Source organism: Macadamia integrifolia, unplaced genomic scaffold (genome assembly GCF_013358625.1).
Source record: "Macadamia integrifolia cultivar HAES 741 unplaced genomic scaffold, SCU_Mint_v3 scaffold2083, whole genome shotgun sequence".
NCBI classification, from domain to species: Eukaryota; Viridiplantae; Streptophyta; class Magnoliopsida; order Proteales; family Proteaceae; genus Macadamia; species Macadamia integrifolia.
Genome location: NW_024868501.1, coordinates 77,138 through 96,132, shown reverse-complemented (window position 1 = coordinate 96,132; position 18,995 = coordinate 77,138). Strand labels below are relative to the sequence as shown.

At 37.9% G+C, this 18,995-nt stretch overlaps 1 protein-coding gene and 1 pseudogene across 1 annotated transcript; one reads left to right on the top strand and one right to left on the bottom strand.

The window, feature by feature from the left end:
- Window positions 1-8,040: 8,040 nt before the first annotated feature.
- LOC122065662 (exopolygalacturonase-like) lies at window positions 8,041-11,512 on the top strand. The gene is made up of 5 exons (XM_042629486.1): window positions 8,041-8,458; window positions 9,251-9,565; window positions 9,695-9,984; window positions 10,758-10,986; window positions 11,090-11,512. The coding sequence occupies exons 1-5, from the start codon at window positions 8,282-8,284 to the stop codon at window positions 11,321-11,323; spliced, it is 1,245 nt and encodes a 414-aa protein (XP_042485420.1). The 5' UTR covers window positions 8,041-8,281; the 3' UTR covers window positions 11,324-11,512.
- Window positions 11,513-13,546: 2,034 nt separating this feature from the next.
- On the bottom strand, window positions 13,547-15,037 carry LOC122065658 (annotated as a pseudogene).
- Between the last annotated feature and the right edge of the window lie 3,958 nt (window positions 15,038-18,995).

The window sequence follows — 18,995 nt, the reverse complement described above, 5'->3', positions numbered from 1 at the left end:
CTAAAAATATTTTTAAAGACAAAACCAGATAGAATAAGTAGAATTGAAGGCCAGATAGTAATTAAAGATGAAGCTCTTTATTCTTCCATTATATATGATTTACCACCCATCATCATTATCTTAAATAACTTATACAATTATTGGCCTAGATGTGGATTAATTCGAAATCTAATGGATTTTATAAGAGACAAGTCATGTTGTGATCATAGTTTTTAAGACAAGCCCCCGTATGGTAAGCAACACTACCGCAGGATTAATGGGTGATAATGGGCATACCAAGACTTGAACCCACAATCAACCAACTCGAGCGGTGGTGGGTTGAGAGCATTTTCACCACTAGGCTACCAACCTCATTGGTGAGGAATCCTATTCTTGACATGTTCACCTTTTAACCCATCTCTTTACCATTGTAGAGGATCTCTTCTAGGGAAACTAGCAACTTCCTTGGGGCCCTTGGATAAGTAGTCATCGCTAAAAGAAATGGTTTCCACAGTATAAAAGGACCACTATAATTGTAGAGGGCATTTGATACTATCCCACTAATATAAAATGCTTTTACCTAGTTTGCAAAAAAAGTTGAACCAAACAAGCTAGTCCACAGGGGTCCACAAGTATCGGATGGTTGAAAGCATCTGGGTTCATGTCCTAGGGGGTTCCCAGCCACCCGATGTTCACTGCACCGGTGCATCAACTACAACGATTTTCACACAGTCCTTAGTTGAGTAAAATTATACCAATTACTTTTTCCACTTAATAGTTTAAGATTTTAGATTGAAAACTTCTAATATGGCATCCGAGCCTCATATATTTTTCCATATGTAAGGTCGTTTAGCATACACATCATCATTATAGCCAAACATTAGGCCGCGGTGTTGGGAATAATCCCATATCAAGTTTAGGACCTTGAGTGTCTTCATATATTCCCCCTACTAGTTCGAGATTTTATGTTGGAATCTAACACTTATCATCCCCTCGGAATATTAATAGATAACAGAGGAGCCTATATATGTAATATGATATATTTTTTTTCTAACGAGGATGAATTCTATCATTTTGCATACCTATTCGAAAAATATGTATTATTTATTAATAATGACTCACTTTCAAATTTTTTGAAAACTTTTTAATGGAATAAAATTCTCACACAAGAACAAGCTTTATTTAAGGAGACAAGCCAAAAATACAAAGAATAGCTAAAGCAAGAAATGTTGTGAGATATGCCTTTAACGAAGATTCCAAAACACACCAAAAATGAAGAATAGTCCTATTCAGCTTCGAATAGCACTGTGCAAAGACCAAAAAATTGTTCTTTAAAGACAACCAACTTTATGGCAATAATCCCTCTGCTTTGCACTTTCTCCTTTGAACACATAACAATCCAAACCCTTCAATATGATATTTCAATATTCAATATGACCGTTTGAATAATCATAATGTAAATTATTGGAAAATATGGATATATATAAAAAGAAAAAAGGCTGGGTATGTCGTCGGTATATCTAGATATATGTCTATCTCTCTCCTTCTCTCAGAAAAATCCTCTATACCTTTTCCATTCTTGCTTCCCATTGATTGAACTACTACCTCCAAGAAAACTAGTGACATACCTAACCTCCGCCTATATAAAAATGGAATATGACGCCAGAAATTATGTATATGGATTCCCCGTATTGCATACAGGGCCTTTATTATTTTCCATCAAGCTATGTCCTAACTCCTAAGTTTCTTATGGTGTGCATTTTTTTTCTCAATAAAACTGTCACATACTCATATAGTCCATGTTGCTTTGCTTTGCTTTGCTTATGCCATATGATCAACCGAAGTTACAATAGAGAATTGCATAAAGCACATTTCCAGAAATAGTGATATAACTGGGACTTCTGGAATATAACTTGTATTTAATATTCATCATTGGAAAATCCCTTTACCATTACTATTGTTCCTGTCTGATTTGATTAGAAGGAGATGTTTTTCGATCCCATACAATAGGTAAGAGAGTTTATGATGACATAAGAGTTCATCACAAGGTCAAATCACCAGCGGCAAAGAGATTTTTCCTTCTCAACCAGTGAAGGAAAACCTCATCCGATGCTTAACCTCTCAGAAGGATTAGGTCACTAAGATCCTGTACACACTCATAGGAAGAGGAGAGAGAGAGAGAGAGAGAGAGAGAGAGAGAGAGAGAGAGAGAGAGAGAGATTTATTTGCTTATTATCACAACTTAATACGAAGTATAATATACAAGAGGGAAGCATGTAAGGATCTTAGTACAATAGGCTAATACTTGTAAGGTGGCTTCCGGGCTGCCATTTTGTCTAGGTTGCCATTAACCAAAGTTCCACCAAACATTTGTGCTGCCTGGTAACTATCAATTGCTTCAATCCTTGGGGGCATCTGCGCTGCGGCTGGAAATTGAGGATTAGAAACATGAGGTTGGTACTGGCAAAAGGGCCTCCCCTTGCGCCCTGCATACTCTTCTAACAAAGCTATGTCTTCCATCCCAACCCAACCTCGATCGCCCTGCCGTGCCATCTTATCTATCTATTCTATATATCACCTCAACAACTAAAACAAAAATGAAGCTTTGTTAACTCTATCCTTGGCCACACCAAAGCCAGAGAGGCTGCATCCATTTATATAGTAACTAATATGATGTAGTCCCTCAAAGACCCAAGATAGATAAGAAAGGAAAAAAGCAAAGAGATGCTCAACTGGGCTTGCTTTTGGTGGTCCACTTTTGGATGGCTTTATGAGTCTCCACCTTTATCTCTCAAACAGATTTTTTTGTGTCTCCTTCAAAAGTGAAAATATCTCTCCAGATCAGTGATCCATTCCTATCCAATAATTTTAATGAATCTTGCCCCATAGCTTCAGCTTCTTTGTCTTGCATCTTAAAAGCAGCCTTCGAGATACATTAGGTCTCATCTCATCGTTAACATAGTTAATCTTTTCAAACCATGTAAATCCTTGTGTTCGTTTCTATAATTATTTATAATTTTTATTCTTTTTTACATCAATTTAGGTACTCGTTTTCTACATTAATCTCCCTTTCAATCTCTATTTCTTCAAATCAAATGGCTTTAAGATCAGCACGACGTGCATGATTCAGCTCAATTGTTGGGGCTTGTTTGTTTTAATTTTTTGTAAGTTAATGTAAAAGTCATGGGACCTCTTACATTTGTGGGAGAGTATCAGATGCCCTCTCCAATTATAGAGGGACCGATCGAAGCCTTTTATACTGTGGGAATCACTTTGACTAGCTTTTATAGATGACTGCTAGCTATCTCCATGGCCCCAAGTAAGTCGTTAGAAGAGAACCTCAACAGAGTAAAGAGATGGGTTAAATGTGAACATATCAAGAATAGGATTCCGCCATTAAAATGCCTACTAAATCATCTCTCTTAATTTCTCCCCTCTTTTCTTTGTTCGATTATTAATCCTGGCTTATCTATGATAAAGACAGTTATATTTTGAGTTAATCCTGATATAATGATGGGGTGGTAAATCATAAATCACATATGATGGAGGATTAGAAAGGTTCATCTTTAATTACCCAAGGGGTTGGTGAAACATATGGTGTTCCAGTTAAATTAGGGAACCTTTGTCTTCAGTAATGAATCATCTTATGGCCTGTGATGAACTATTTTTAATATTTTTTTTAACGAACATAACTTATGATTATTAGAGAATCTCTCTCTCTCTCTCTCTCTCTCTCTCTCTCTCTCTTGATCTTCACCAAAAAAATGCCTATAGATGCAGTTGCACGTGCAAGTTTGCTAGTATTTACAACAACAACAATAACAAAGCCTTATCTCAACTTAATAGGGCCAACTACATGGATCCAAACAAGGACAAAAAAGATAAAAGGAGAAGGATACATGAAGCAAAAGATAAAAAACATTAACGAAGAAGAACACAACTAGATAAGTTCTACCACATGGATCCTAGCCCTCCAATTAGTTTTATTAGGGAACCGATTTAAACTGAGCATATCTTTCTTTACAACCTCTCCTATGATTATTTTTTGTTACTCCTAGTTCTTTTAGATCTAGATCAGATCACTTCTCCGTACAGGGCATCCGCCAAGTTTGTTAGTACATGATTAAAAGAAAAAAGTATGACCAAAGAAGATCTTGAAAATTGAGAGTACAATTAAAATCCTTCAATAATTTCAAATCGAGAATGGATTCTCTTGCATGTAGTTGTGAGGATCCAATAGTTATCTCTTTTATTTCCACATATATACTCCTTTCACCTTATAAATGGTAGGAAGTGAGACAGGTGTTGGATCTTTACATGTACGTGCAAGTGAACATACACTGAGGCACCCTCCAATGATATGAAGAGAGTTTTTCTCTTTACTCACGGTAAAGAGATTCTCCAAGAATTGAGGTCAAAATTAATCCCTCATTAATAGAGTCAATGTCCTCAAGTCTCCCTAAGAGTCCCATCTAACTGCCATAAAAGTTGTGAGTGAGGAGATTATTAGTTCACTGTGTATGATAGAAAAATCGGTTCATAATATAATGAGAACAGATCAATATGTGCATCCAAGGGCTGATGTGTTCGATAACCTGATCCACAACTAAGGATCTTGTGGAGATCTTTAACCAAATCTCAAGCTTGAAGGATTGATGTTCCCATGATTTTGTTCTTCTCTCCTCATCAATCAAGAATTGGGTTCTGTTCAAGACTTCTCCAATTTTTTACAGAGAAAGAACCTCGCCACAAACACAGCAAAACCATATACAAGGAATTAATTGAAATCCCATAGGGCCATAAAAAGTTTTCACAACGCAGTGAGACAGCAGGCCCCAAATCCCTGCATGGAACCCTTAATTCATCGGAACCACTAGTGATGAAAATGAATGCGTGAGGTGGGCTGATTCCTCTTAACGGCCCTTCAGAATCAGCCCTCTTATGCTAGTGAAAAAATATAAGACATCATACTCAACAATTAAAAAGGTGCATCAAGCAGATCTTCGAAAGATATGGACAACCAAGTAGGTGTGAAAGGTAAGAGACTCGAAAAATAGTCATCTATATCTTCACATAGTGCTTATAATCTTAATCGAGTCCTCCACCTAATAGCTTAAGCTTTTAAGCAATTGAATACTTTTAACATGGTATCAGAGCCTCATTTATCTTTCCACATGTATGAGAATTACATTATCGTTTCATTCTACCTACACATGAGGGTTTGAGGGTCTACATACCCCACACACAGAATCACTCGCAATAAGGAGAGAGAGAGAGAGAGAGAGTGGTTACAACTGTGTACTTCATTAGTGTAATAGTGATGAAATACAAAGTATGATCATGTGCAAGAGGGAGCTAGGCATAAAAGGATGTTGAATTACAGTAGGCTTATTAATACTTATAATAAGCTGGCTTACGGGCGGGTGGCATTTTGGCTCTGTGTTCAACCACCAAAGCTCCACCAAACATTTGGGCTGCCTGGAAGCTATCAATTACTTCAATTCTCGGGGAAATTTGTGTTGCGGCAGCAGGAAATTGAGGATTAGGAACATGATGAGGTTGGTACTGGCAAAAGGGCCTCCCCTTGCGCCCCGCATACTCCTCTAGCATAGCTATGTCTTCCACCCCAATCCAACCACGATCCCTCAGACGTGCCATCTTATCTAATCTCTATATCTCAACAACTAAAACAAAATCAAGCTCTTCTTGCTCTTTATCCTTGGCTACACCAAAGAAAGAGAGCACTCATCCCTTTATATACTAAGAGAAAAAGAAAAAGAGATGAAGAGATGCTCATTTGGGTTCCTTCCCTCGTTCAAGTTTGAGCAGAACCCAATTCTAGCTAGATTGGTTTGGAGAGCTAGAAGAAAAGAGATATAATGGTAACATTCCTCCATCAAGTTTAAGATTTGGATAAGACCTCCACATAATGGTCTGTTGCGGATAAGGGTATCAAACACACCACCACTTGCATCTTGATTCCTCGACTGGGTTCTCATAAATCATAATATTCGTGGCTTCACATGCCATTCTATCTTTCCATTCAATACATTGAATCTCAAGCTGTTCTACCAGAAGGAAAAAATGAAAAATCTCAAGCTGTTAGGGTGGGTATGAACCGTATGCGTACACTTTAGCCAGTAGCCACATTGGTCTGTTTAGTAGACTCTTGACTTGGACTCTTGGAGGTCAAGGATCAATCATCAAGACTGGGTTGAAAGCAAGTTATTTTGCCCTATAATTAGGGGTGTCAGTCGGTCTATTTGGACTGGTTTGGAGTTTATTTTAATCGATTTGATATAAAACTGAGTGAAATCAAAATATGAACCAATAAAGATGCATCGGTTTTGGTTTGATTTTGGATCAGTTTGGTTTCTATTTCTCTTATCAGTTTAGTCTCAGTTTGATTTCTATTTACGATATCAATATATTAAAAACATGAAGAAAAATGTTTTTTTTTTTTATATAAATTTCAGGTTAGTATTGATTTCTTATCGGTTTAGTTCTGATTTTTATGTTAAGTCCGGCGGATTTTCGGCTTCAATGTGATCCAGGTTGATTTTGATCTCACAAAACCTCAGCTTGAAACATGATCTAATAAACTCATACCGGTTTGGTTTCGATCAATTTCGTTGGTTCGAATTAGGTTTTGACACCCTTATGTATAACACATCAGACATGTAGCTGACCAGAGGTTTCTAAAATAACATTCTCAAACATCCTTGTCAGACAATTGGGGTGGCCTCGCCTAGCCAGACGAGATACTTCCATTGCTAAAGCTCCTATATGGGCAAGAGAACATTAACCGCTTGTTTAGGCACCATGTCAATATGCAAACCAATAAGAAGCTGCACGTAAGCATCTTCAGCATGTAGGGTGGAGGGAACATAGTCTTTTCATGTCTGCCTATATCTAAGCGTAGGCGCATGCAAGGAGAAAGCTTTCTTTTTTCCATTCCTATATATAAATATAACAAAGACCCATTGAACAATTTTGGGTCGAGGGCATGAGGCCACAAGTGGATATATTTACCTGATCCAAATCCAATGACAATGACTCCAAGTTCCAAGGAGTCCAAACGCAGAGTGTAGTTCCCCACGTCATTAACAAACAATCATTCTCTATCGCACTGCACCAATGTTATCAATTCGGCCGAATAATTCGCGAATTATTCGGCCGAACCGAATTTTTTTGAATTTAATAAAAAATTCTGACCGAATCCGAATTAAAAATGAAATTCGGTAAAATTCGTGATTTTTTCAAAAGTGAATATAAAACACGAATAATTCGGACCGAACCGGATTAAACCGAATTATTCGGTCCACTTAAACAGTATTTAAAAAAAAAAAAAAAAAAAAAAAAAAAAAAAAAAAAACCAATAAGCTTTTTTGACCGCTTTTTTCACCGAATCCTTAAATTAATCAATCGAATTATTCCGAATAATTCTCGAATCCGAATTTGCTAACTATGCACTGCACCGGTGCAGTGAGGATCTGGGTGGTTGGGAGCACCAGTGCCGTGTGGCGGAGGATTTTTATAACCATTCAAAACCTAATGGGGCGGTTCTTGTAAGGATGTCAAAAACAAAACCAGACATTAAAATTAAATGCATCTTAATCAGACTTTAAACGAGTTAATGACATATTTATCTATAAATGGATTATAATCAGGTATTTATGGAATCTAAAAGGTCAAACCCCTCCCACGGGCGTTATAGAAATTGAGAAAGGGAACCAATTTGTCGTATCTATCTCTACGCCCTTTTTTCGGTTTAAAGAAGTATGAACAGTAGCATTTAGCGCGCAAGAAAATCCGTATTGTGGGTGCAGAAAGCCGGTTGGTAGTTATGAGTCTTGGGAGCGGAAATAGGGAAGGTTGGAAGTTATTTCTTCTTTCTAGTTACGCCGGAGAATCTCTACCACCGGTAAATTTAGCGGAGAACCACCTAACCAGCGCTAAATCTAGTGAAGATAGAGATCTCTCAACCTATAAACCAAACAACAAAAACAAGAAAACAGTTTTTGTAATACTAATTATATATGGATTAGTTGCAGCAACTATGAATCGATTTATTTAGAGGAAGAGTGGAAAACGGAGACGGTTTTTTGAAAAACCTCAAAACAAGTTATAAAGAATGAAACATGACAACCCCACTCTTCCCAGTTTCCCCACCTTCCCCGCGTATCAAAGCCAAGCATGGGCTTGGCCCCTTAGTTTTTTCCAATTAATTTAGAAACACATAAAAGAAGAAGATAAGAGAGAAGAGTATCTGTATCTATATTCTTGTTTGTTTTCTGCGATAATGGCAGTTGTTCTTCTCTCTTGTTTGGTGGCTTTGCTCTCATTTGTAGCCGATGGTGCACCTGTTGGGACGGCTATTGCCGCCCGCGGCCGCGGCCATCCAGTCCCTAGTGATGTTAAGGTTTTTAATGTGCTAAACTTTGGTGCTAAGCCTGGTGGGAAGTTCGACTGCACTGAGGTAAGTCTCAGTCTCATCTTTATATTAGGTTTTGTACAAATTTTTTGGTTTTTTTTTTTTGAAAGGTTTAATCCAAAACCTTAAAGCATTAGATAAAGAGAATCTATCAAGCATATGGATGCATCAAGGGTTTCAGCTTACCTAATCTAATATGTAGACAGACAACTTTGGAAGGATAACAAAACAACCTACATAGGCTCTGATTCAATGTTGAAGGTTCAACAAAGACCGAATTTTTCCACTGAACATGGTTGGTTTTTTATTTTGTATGATGACAACAAAGCATTAGCTCTGTTTGGAAGTGGATAAAAGAAAAGAAAAAAATATATATATTAAGACAAAAATTGTAATGACTGTTGATTTATGTGTCTATGTTTTTTTCAAATTAGAAAAAAAAAATATTTTCTTTGCATCCAATCATAGTAGAACTATTTATTCCTATTTGAAAGTGAATGGAGAGGGGAATTCATCATAGAGGAGTGTAGGAAGAAGGAAATGAAACTTGCCTAGGCAACTCAGGAGCTACCCATGAAAAATTTCACCCTAAGTGGGTATTTTTAAACCTATCCTACAATTTAATTTCCTTGGTTACTACCAATTAAGGGTTGTAGCTACTTGCCAGTAATCTGGCAACAACCATTTTTATTTTATTTTATTTATTTATTATTATTATTTGTTTGAATTTTCGTTTCTTTTGAGTCCATGTACCTAATAGCATAATCTTTTGGGCTGAAATCTACCCTTTCAATGGAGAGAGAGAGATAGAAACTTAATATTTGATAGTGGTTGCAGGCATTCATGAAGGCATGGAACGCAGCATGCCATTGGAGAGGGAAAGCTAGGCTTGTTATCCCTATGGGTACATTTTTGACTAGTCAAACAATTTTTCAAGGGCCATGCGCTGGGCCACCTCCAATTACTGTTCAAGTGGCAGGAACCGTTAAAGCTGATACTGATGTTAGTGACTTTGAAACTCCTGAATGGTTCTCGTTTGATCACATAAATGGCCTAATTCTTACTGGCGGTGGAACTTTCGATGGCCAAGGTGCCGCCGTTTGGAAATTTAATGATTGTTCACATAACAGTGACTGTCAACTCATGCCTGCGGTAAGAGAAATTTTTACTTGCTCGTTGCAAATAATTTGGACTCAAAATTTTTTTTTGAATTTTTTGAAATTCCTTTTTTCTTGTTCATATTGTTTTAGTTACCTAAGAACCTTTTTTTTTTTTTGGCAGAACATTAAGTTCAATCATGTAAGCAATGCAAGGATTAGGCGTATCCATTCACTTAATAGCAAAGCTTTCCACATTTTAATGAGCTTTTGCCAGAACATTGGGGCACGCAGACTCTCTATCATTGCCCCTGGAGATAGCCCAAACACAGATGGGATTCACATTAGTGAGTCCAACTCTGTTACAATATCCAAAAGCATGATTGGAACAGGGGATGACTGCATCTCCATCGGTCAAGGTGCAACCAATATCACCATTGATGGACTCTCATGCGGGCCAGGACATGGAATTAGGTATTTTCTTTTTTCTAATCTCTAACCCTACATTCTGAATGGTATTGTATTATGGACAATTACATTGAAGTTTCCAATCCAAAAGCTTAAGATATTAGATGAAAATGCATGAATTCAAGAATCAGATCCAACCATTTAGATACTCGACCAATCCCCTTCCAAAATCTGGAAACAGGGTAGATTTCATCATTAGGATCTGGACATAATTCCATAATCAAGTCCTTGTGAAGAGGCTCAACTAATATATGAAGTCATTCGAGATTTTAGAGTTAAGGTGGAATTATTCCCCAACATTCCCCTTCATGTATTGTCTCTTTTTTGGGTTAGTATAGGTGTGCCTCTCTCTTTCTCTCTCCTCCCCTTGAAATGACCTCTATGTCCCCTATTGATGGAACCAGTAAGGTGCACTCATTGGGTGTTTTCTCCACACATAGCTTCCACCATTGGGAGTGAAAACATAGAGTCTCATGCTTTGATACCACATCTCTTACACTTGTAAGCCTATACACACACCGCCTTGCATGTGAGTACGTCATTCACACTCACACAGAAACATCATCATGTGGCACCGGGATGAGAATGTATCTTAAAAACCCCGTTACACTTCTCAAGGATTAAACACTCAAAATTCCTGCTTTGATACCATATTGAAGTACCCAACCCAAAATATTTGAGCTATTGGGTAGTAAGGCTCACCTAGTATACTAAGTCATCTAAGGTCCTAGAATTGGATGGTGTGGGCTAAAACTAATGCACTATTAACATTGTGGCAGTGTTGGTAGCCTTGGGAAGTATCCAGATGAAAAGGATGTGAATAAAGTCACAGTGACAAACTGCACATTAACAAACACACAGAATGGTGTTAGGATCAAAACTTGGCCTGGATCTCCTCCAAGCCACGCAACAGGATTCATTTTCCAGGACCTTATCATGAACAATGTTAAGAATCCCATCATCATCGATCAACAATATTGCTCTGGGAGTAAATGCTCAAATAAGCCGGTAACTAAACAACTCTTTAATATCTTCTTTTGAATTTCCATGGCCGATAGAGTGAGTATATATGTTCTAATCATCTATCCATTATGTTTTTTTGGTGGAGAAGCCTTCTCGCGTGCAGGTGAGTGATGTGCATTTCAGGGATATCAGAGGCACCTCGGCAACAAAAGTTGCAGTGAACATCGCCTGTAGTCAACAGTTTCCGTGCCAGAATGTTGAGTTGCACAACATCAATCTCAAGTACAAAGGCCCAACTTCAAGCAATCTACCTGCTACGTCTTCATGTGCAAATGCAAAATTAGGGTTCTCCGGCATCCAGAACCCACCTCCTTGTCGATAGATATTAGCTTCTAGTTCTAAGGGCACTACCACTGTTAGGATTTGGGGATTTAATGGGGAACTTCTTCTTCTTCTTCTTCTTCTTCTTCAATGTAGAGGGATGAATGATCAAATATATATGCCTGAAGTACGCAAGAAGTAATTTTTTACTTCGGAAAGAGAAAAAGAGCCACATTTGGCACTTTGGAAATTATCTTGCTATGATATTAAGTATAATCTCTATAAAGATCTAGTATATCTACTAATGGACATCAGGACACATCCTAATGAATCCATGGAAAGATTAGGGCAAGGATGAATGATCTAATTGAATGTTTGTCCGTTTATAACCTGTAATTTTTTCTTTTTTTTAATGCTCGGAGTTATAGAGTTATAGTCTTACACCGATTTTCAAAAACCTTGTTAGCACTCTCTAAGTCTATCTCTCTCTTCCAACAATGGAAGAAAGATATGGCACTTCATAGAAGGAGAAGAGAGATAAACACAAGGAGGAAACTGGCATGTACTATGCTCCCAAATAGAGAACATTATCCAAAAAATTAAATAATGAAGTAGATGTTAAATAAATTAAAAGATCCATGGATTCTGGAGATTTGTTCTATTATTACCATGAGTTTGCACATGTAATGATGAATAAATTTTTGGCTCTCTACTAAAGAAAAAAAAAAAAGTATTAGATGAAAGATCATCTCTTTCAATAATCTAATCATAATGGGGGAAAAAAGACTTCAAATTTCTTCTGGGCTATAATCCTCGAATTTACATGTGCTATAGGTTATGCCATTTAAAAAATGGCCAGGCAAGAGATCATTGTCTCATCGCATGGCTCCTGCACCAATTTGGAGCCAATGAGAGTTTGCTTTGAGACATCCACATAAATAAGACTTTTATTTCATACAGGGTGGGGGGAAATTTTATGCAACCACGTATGAACAAACGATTTTTTTTTTTCAATACAAAATACTCATTTAGTCACTGATTATGTTAAGAAAAAAGGGGGGGGGGGGGAGATCACTACGACGCCAGTTCAATAGTATGTTTAATTAGGAGAGAGAATGTGAGTCCACAAGGGGTATGTGAGATAGGCTGCACACGAATATGCACATTTGCGTCATAATAATATAAACTTTTTCCTTAACGGATTAAAGATTTCTACTAACTCTGTGCTTTAATTAGAAAATGATTTCACTTGGAAATCTTTCACATGTGGAGTATAAAAATCTCGTCTCTTGGTGATGTGACTATGCGATAGGACTTGAAATTTTGTGTCATTGTTAAACTCAAATTGTATAGAATCAAAAATATAAGACTATGTTTAATGGCACTCCCGTTCCATGGCGATTTAAGGAAAGAAAAAAAAGGGAAGGGGTGATTCTACATCACAACAATTTCCAGGAAGATTTTCTTAATAATTATCATGAATGATGTAGACATGTTTTGATGAGTCAAACTCAGGAATGAATGTATTAGTACAGGGCCGAAGCCGAACTAACATATCCAGTTTATCCAAAAACAACGGTTTCCTCACCCTCATCAGTCCAAAGTAACGAATCTGCATGCATATCTCCAGCTGAATTCATCTCATAAGACTGATCTACAGAATAGAAAACATATAGAGCTGACCAATGTGTTAAAGAGAACTACCATGAAAGATAGGACTGTAATCCTGACCACCCTTAACCAAGCATATGCAGGTCCTAGTTCTATCCTAGACCTCTTCCTTGAGAGTTTCCAGGATGGTGAACAGGCCAGAGGCCTCTTGAATCACCTGCTGATCTTAGCTATGGATTCATGAGGCATTTGATAGGTGCAAGGCCATACATCTTCACTGCTACCCCCCCCCTCTTGTCCCTAATGGCCCCTTCTGTTCCTCCAGATTCTGAATTCAAGAGCATTGGCCATAGAAGAACATTTACAGTTCTGCAGCAGCAGCAGCAACTTAAAGCTCTTGATTCGGGAAGAAATTCCTTAAACAATTTTCATTGTTTACTGAATTTCATTTCTCAACTGATGAAACCATGCCAAAATTTTGAGAACACAGTACTCTTTAATGTGATATCAAGGAGAAACTGAACCAAGTCACCCAACCAACCCTAATAATATACAGCCTCAAAAAATGACAATTTGCCATGAAAAGGGATTCACTATAAAATCCTGGACAGCTTATGTCTTACCACACATGACATTACCAATCTATCAACAGGAGAGAAGTTAAATATTTTTCCGTACTCAAGGATTACGTTTTAAACCCCCCGAAAAAAAGGAAGGGGGAGTAGCATCCTTGAAAACCACTATATACAGTGTATGAGAGATGCTGCAGGTGGCTTCCTACTTGTTCTCATGCCCCATGGCTCTTACAACATTACCATCTTCAACTTTCTCCAAGTTGTCCTCATCCACATCATCCAGATCATCCAATTCTTCTAGTATTGACTGGTTCATCCGTTTCCGAGATTGTCTCCGGTGCTTCTTCATCTCCAGCCTAGGCTCTGCTTGTTGGATGCACATCTTGCCCACCTTGTACCTGAAAATTCTTTGGTGGGTGTGGATACAATTTCGAATATTCTAATTTTCTAATAATAAATGATGTTTGCGTGAATCAATGCAATGGACAATCTTTCTTTTAGTTTTTTAGTAGACACAATGGACAATTTTCCAAGCAAAAAGAAAGCAAATATGGAAGTTTTGACGTTACAATGAAGTTACCTCACATCACCTTCCCTTTTTGTACCTAATGTCCTCAACTGGAATTCCTCCCTGATTTTGATCTCATGGAGCAGTTGAAGATAATATGGATATCTTTCCCAGTCTCCCTTCACCATACAACCTGATGATCTGGAGATATAAAATTAAGGGGCATCAATATATGGAGCCAGAGAAAGATCAGGATTTGTTTGACCATGAACTCATGAACTACATGTAGCCTATCATTTTAACAACATAAACCTCTGGGAATACTTGTGCAAGAGATTTCTTTGTTACTTTCATCAGACTAGGCTGATTAAACCCTAGAGTATCTTCTAGATATCCTTTTCCAGATAAAGGAAGTAGAGAAACATGGCGAGGGGTTGAAATCGTCTGCAATTCCGATCTTGTACAATTCCGTGAAATACCACCTTCAGGAGGTGACATGTGTATTGATACCAATGCAATGGTCCATATCTGATTTAAATGACTCTTCACTGATTTAAGGTTTTATTAGTTATACCAGATCTGGACCATTGCATTGGTATCAATACACGTGTCACCCCCTGAAGGTGGTATTTCACGGAATTATACGAGATCGGAATTGCAGACGATTTTTTTCCCATGGCGAGTGGTATGCTTCCCCCTGCCACTTCTTGTTGACACTGTACCAACTCGCTGATCTTCAAACCACTTGCTACGTTCAAGCTGATAAGATCAGTGATCAAAGAATGAGAAGAATTTTGTAATTCATGACAACTACGAGATGATGAGACCACATAAAATATAGACAACCCACATGTTCAAACTAGTTATCTGCTTCTGCAACATAAGAAACTCGTTGATTGCTTCTCAAAGCATTGATCAGGCTGGATTTGCCAACACCACTTGGATCCACAATGACAGTTGTTTGATCTCTCAATATGAATTCAAGAGAATCCAAGCCATGTTTGGACTCTACACTACAAATGAGTGGTTCATAACCCCATTTGCGGAGCCTTGCTTTCCATGCCAATTGTGTCTGCAACATCAATTACAAAGAACTCGAATAAATATATAGACAAGAAGATCTAACAAACAAGCAGTAGAAGAAAGTTAAGATCTCATGGTTTGCTTTCTTGTTTGATCAAAACCAGGATATTATAGCTGGTTGATAATATAATAGATATATCTCCTAAGAAAATCAGACCCAGGCCAAGACCAACATTTGAGTAGCTTGAAGTGGGATTTAGTTGAAACATTCCTAGTGACTCCTCAATTTAGCTGATATCCCTATGTATGGACTCTAAGGGGCATAGCAAACTTGAAACATTGAATTCCTACCATTGTTGCTTTTCAATCACTCTTCTAATTTTGTCTTCAGAAAGCGGCGTGGTTGTTGTGGGTTTTATTGGGAAGAGGGAGGATGATTTACCCAATTCATCAATCGTATTCTTGATTCCAATGTCATTGGATGAGGCAATCTTGACAAAGATTTACAGTTCAATCGCTTAATATGGGAGAAGGTGGAAGAGAAGAAAAGAATATAGTTGTGAATACCATATGACGATGACTTCGGCTTCGAATGCCGTTGAACTGAGACAGAGAGAGGAGGAAGAAAGAAGAGGGAGATGGTGAAGAGGGTTTCACAACTCTCTGGTCTCTCTCGCTAAACAGAAACGAAGAGGAGAGAATATGGTTTGAAAGGGAGGCGGTTTTGCCCCGAAATCCATAGGTCATGATAGGGGTGTCAATCGGTTGGGCTGGTTCGGTTTCGGTCAGGCTTAATCGGCTTGAAGACTTTCAAAGGTTACACTGTGTCCGCCCATTTAACTAATCGGGCTTAGTTATTGAGGGCATGGTACACTTTATATTAAGTCGGTCGGTCGGTCGGTCGGTCTCGGGCTATAATCGGGCTACCTTAATCGGGCTTTAGTCGGGCCTTAACCGGACTATGGACATATTTAATGTTAAACGGGCTTTAACCGGTTTTTAAACGGACCCTCTTTAAAATGTGCTCTTATATTCTAGCCCACTCATGCAAGCTCAAAAAAATGACAATAAATCAATAAATGATACCAAATATAATCATTATTTAAAATGTGAACATGTCTTTTAATTTTTAGTTTTTATTCTTTAATTTGGGGGGTAAAATAGGTATTCTACAATCATGAAAGGTTCGGGCCAAATCGATGCACAATAGGCGGTCTCGGTTGGACATTATTCGGTCGGTCTCGATCGAGCGCCCGACGGTCCAAGTAACAAAACTGAGACCGACCATTTATAAACGAGCAGAGCTCAAGCCCGACACGTTTAATAAACGGTCCGGGCCAGGCCGGTCTATAAACGGTTGATCCCGATCGATTTAGTCGGGTCGGACCACGAATTGACACCACTAGGTCATGAGACCAAATTCTACTTAATGCCACGTCATCCACCTACCGCGTAGATCCTATGAGCAAGATTTCTCGCCACCAAATTACATTTGACATAACAACAAACATAACAGAGAGTGATAAAGAGACTCAGATAGGAAAGATGAGTGGATTCTGAAGGGACTTAAAAAAGGAATGTTTTGGAATGACATCGAGAGAAAAAGGAGAATGCATATGGGGAGAAACGAAACATCAATTAGTGGGAATCGCCAAAATGACTTACAATCGGAGCGTCCATATTTAACGGTGAGGGTTTCACACGGATCGCTGTAGTGGAGGGATGGGGAATTGGGAACCCTCTTTTGCTCTTTCTTTTATACACGAATTGACAAAAATACCCCTCATTTTCAAAATAAACAGATATAAAATTGGAAAACAAATCCTACTTATTTCCTAGGCAGGGCCGCAGGAGTAGACCGAGTAGCCCATTTCGGGAAGAACCAGCCTCGCTTCAAATTGGACCTAAGCTCTTATTTATCCGGAAAAAAATCGTCTACAATTTCGATCTCGTACAATTCTATGAAATACCACCTTCAAGGGGTGACACGTGTATTGATACCAATGCAATGGTCTAAATCTGATTTAAAAACTTCACTGATTTAAGGTTTTATTAGTTGTACCAGATCTTGACCATTATATTGGTATCAATACACGTGTCACCCCCTGAAGGTTGTATTTCACGAAATTGTACGAGATCGGAATTACAGACGATTTCAACCCTATTTATCTAGATGATCAATGCTGATCACTGTTTATACAATTTAATCAATTGTTAACTGGGCTAAACTCTTATTTATGTAGTTACCAAAAAAAAATAAGTTGGTTTGAAAACAACTCCCCACATTTCTGCGTTTAATGGAACCCCACATCCAACCCAATTTGAACATTGGAGGGTTAAATTACTATCGGTCTGGATTTGGATTTTTATTGGGTTCAGTCGGTTTTCGATTTTGGCCAGTGCATTCGGTTTCTATCGATTCCATAGAAGCTCACTTAAAACAAAATGATAAGGGCTCAGTTTGGCTCAGGTTGAATCGTTTCGTTTTGATCAATCCGAATACTTCAGAGTAGGAAAGAAAGCAAGGAGTGCTGGAAAGGAAAGAAAACATGGGAGAGCGCCTGATTGGATCAAGTTTTAAATATTTTACCATGTGGCAATCATAGTGGAACCTTTGGAAGTGGTGTTATGATTAGACTCTTGATTCATCATTAATTATCAGCTCTTACTTTATGAATTCAAAATAACTTTCCCCAATCCAGTTAGAGGGATAGAATACATGGGTTGAAAATATATTTTTACTTTTTTTTATTACATTTCAATGAAAAAAAATGTTTTCTGTCCAAGAATATATCATATCACATACTCTCTTAGACTTCTGTGTCTATCTCTCCGTCCTTTTAAAACGATCTATTTGCCCCTTAAGAATGATACATTTTCAAGGATAATGGTTGAGTATTTTGTTGTCGGTGCAGCCTATAATCCTGGACATGAAACACTTTTCCCAAAAAAATTATATTCATTATTCATATACGGAGTAAGACAATTCTTGTAAAACATTTTCCATGAAACGATTAGAGGATACCAAAAAAGAGGGGAAAAAAAAGAAGTGGTCATTCTGCATCACAACAATTTTAGGCACTGTTTGACAATGTTTCGTTTCTTTTGTTTCTGCGTTTTCTTGTTCCTAAAAACGGAAAAACAACCTAAAAAGCGTTTGATAAAGTTATTCCATTTCACCCGTTTCTAGAAACATAAATCAAAATTTATGCCTAATTATAATTCTAGAAACGACTTCGTTTCTAGAAAAGAATTTGAGAAGAAAAAAAAAAGAATGCTATGCCCAATAAATCTCTCAACTAATTAAATTTGAGAAGAAAAAAAAAAGAATGCTATGCCCAATAAATCTCTCAACTAATTAAACTTAAAAGAGGCAATCGAACCCTCTCTCCCTTTTGGGCTTTCGATGATACTATTAGGTTTTTTAGTGGCATTATGTCTACAAAAAACATTTCGAGAAACAGATTCATCAAACACAAAAAAAAACCGTTTTTATTTTTGAAAATATGAAAAGTCGTTTATGTTATTTCTAAACACAGAAACAGTAGAAACGTTATCAAACGATACCTTAATATCTTTAGATGTGGTGATTCTCGCTTCACCAAGGGTGTAAGAAAACTCCATCCTTTCACTTGCGTCTATATATGTCACCATCATTAGGGGTGTCAATCGGTCGGGTCGGTCCGATTTCGGTCGGGCTTAATCGGGCTTGAAAACTTTTAAAGGTTGCACCGTGTCCGCCCATTTAACTAATCGAGCTTAGTTAGTGAGGTCATGGTACACTTTATATTCGGTCGGTCGGTCTCGGATTATAATCAGGTTATTAAAATCGAGTCTATCGGGTTTTTGTCGGGCTTTAACCGGGCCACGGACATGTTTAATGTTAAACGGGCCTTTTTTAATATTATTGAACAACGACGTCGTCACGGACGATGGGGTTTAGTCCACTGTTGTTGAGTTTAATTGTATTATCACCATGAAATCAAAGCCACCCCACCCCCACGGCCCCCCCCCCC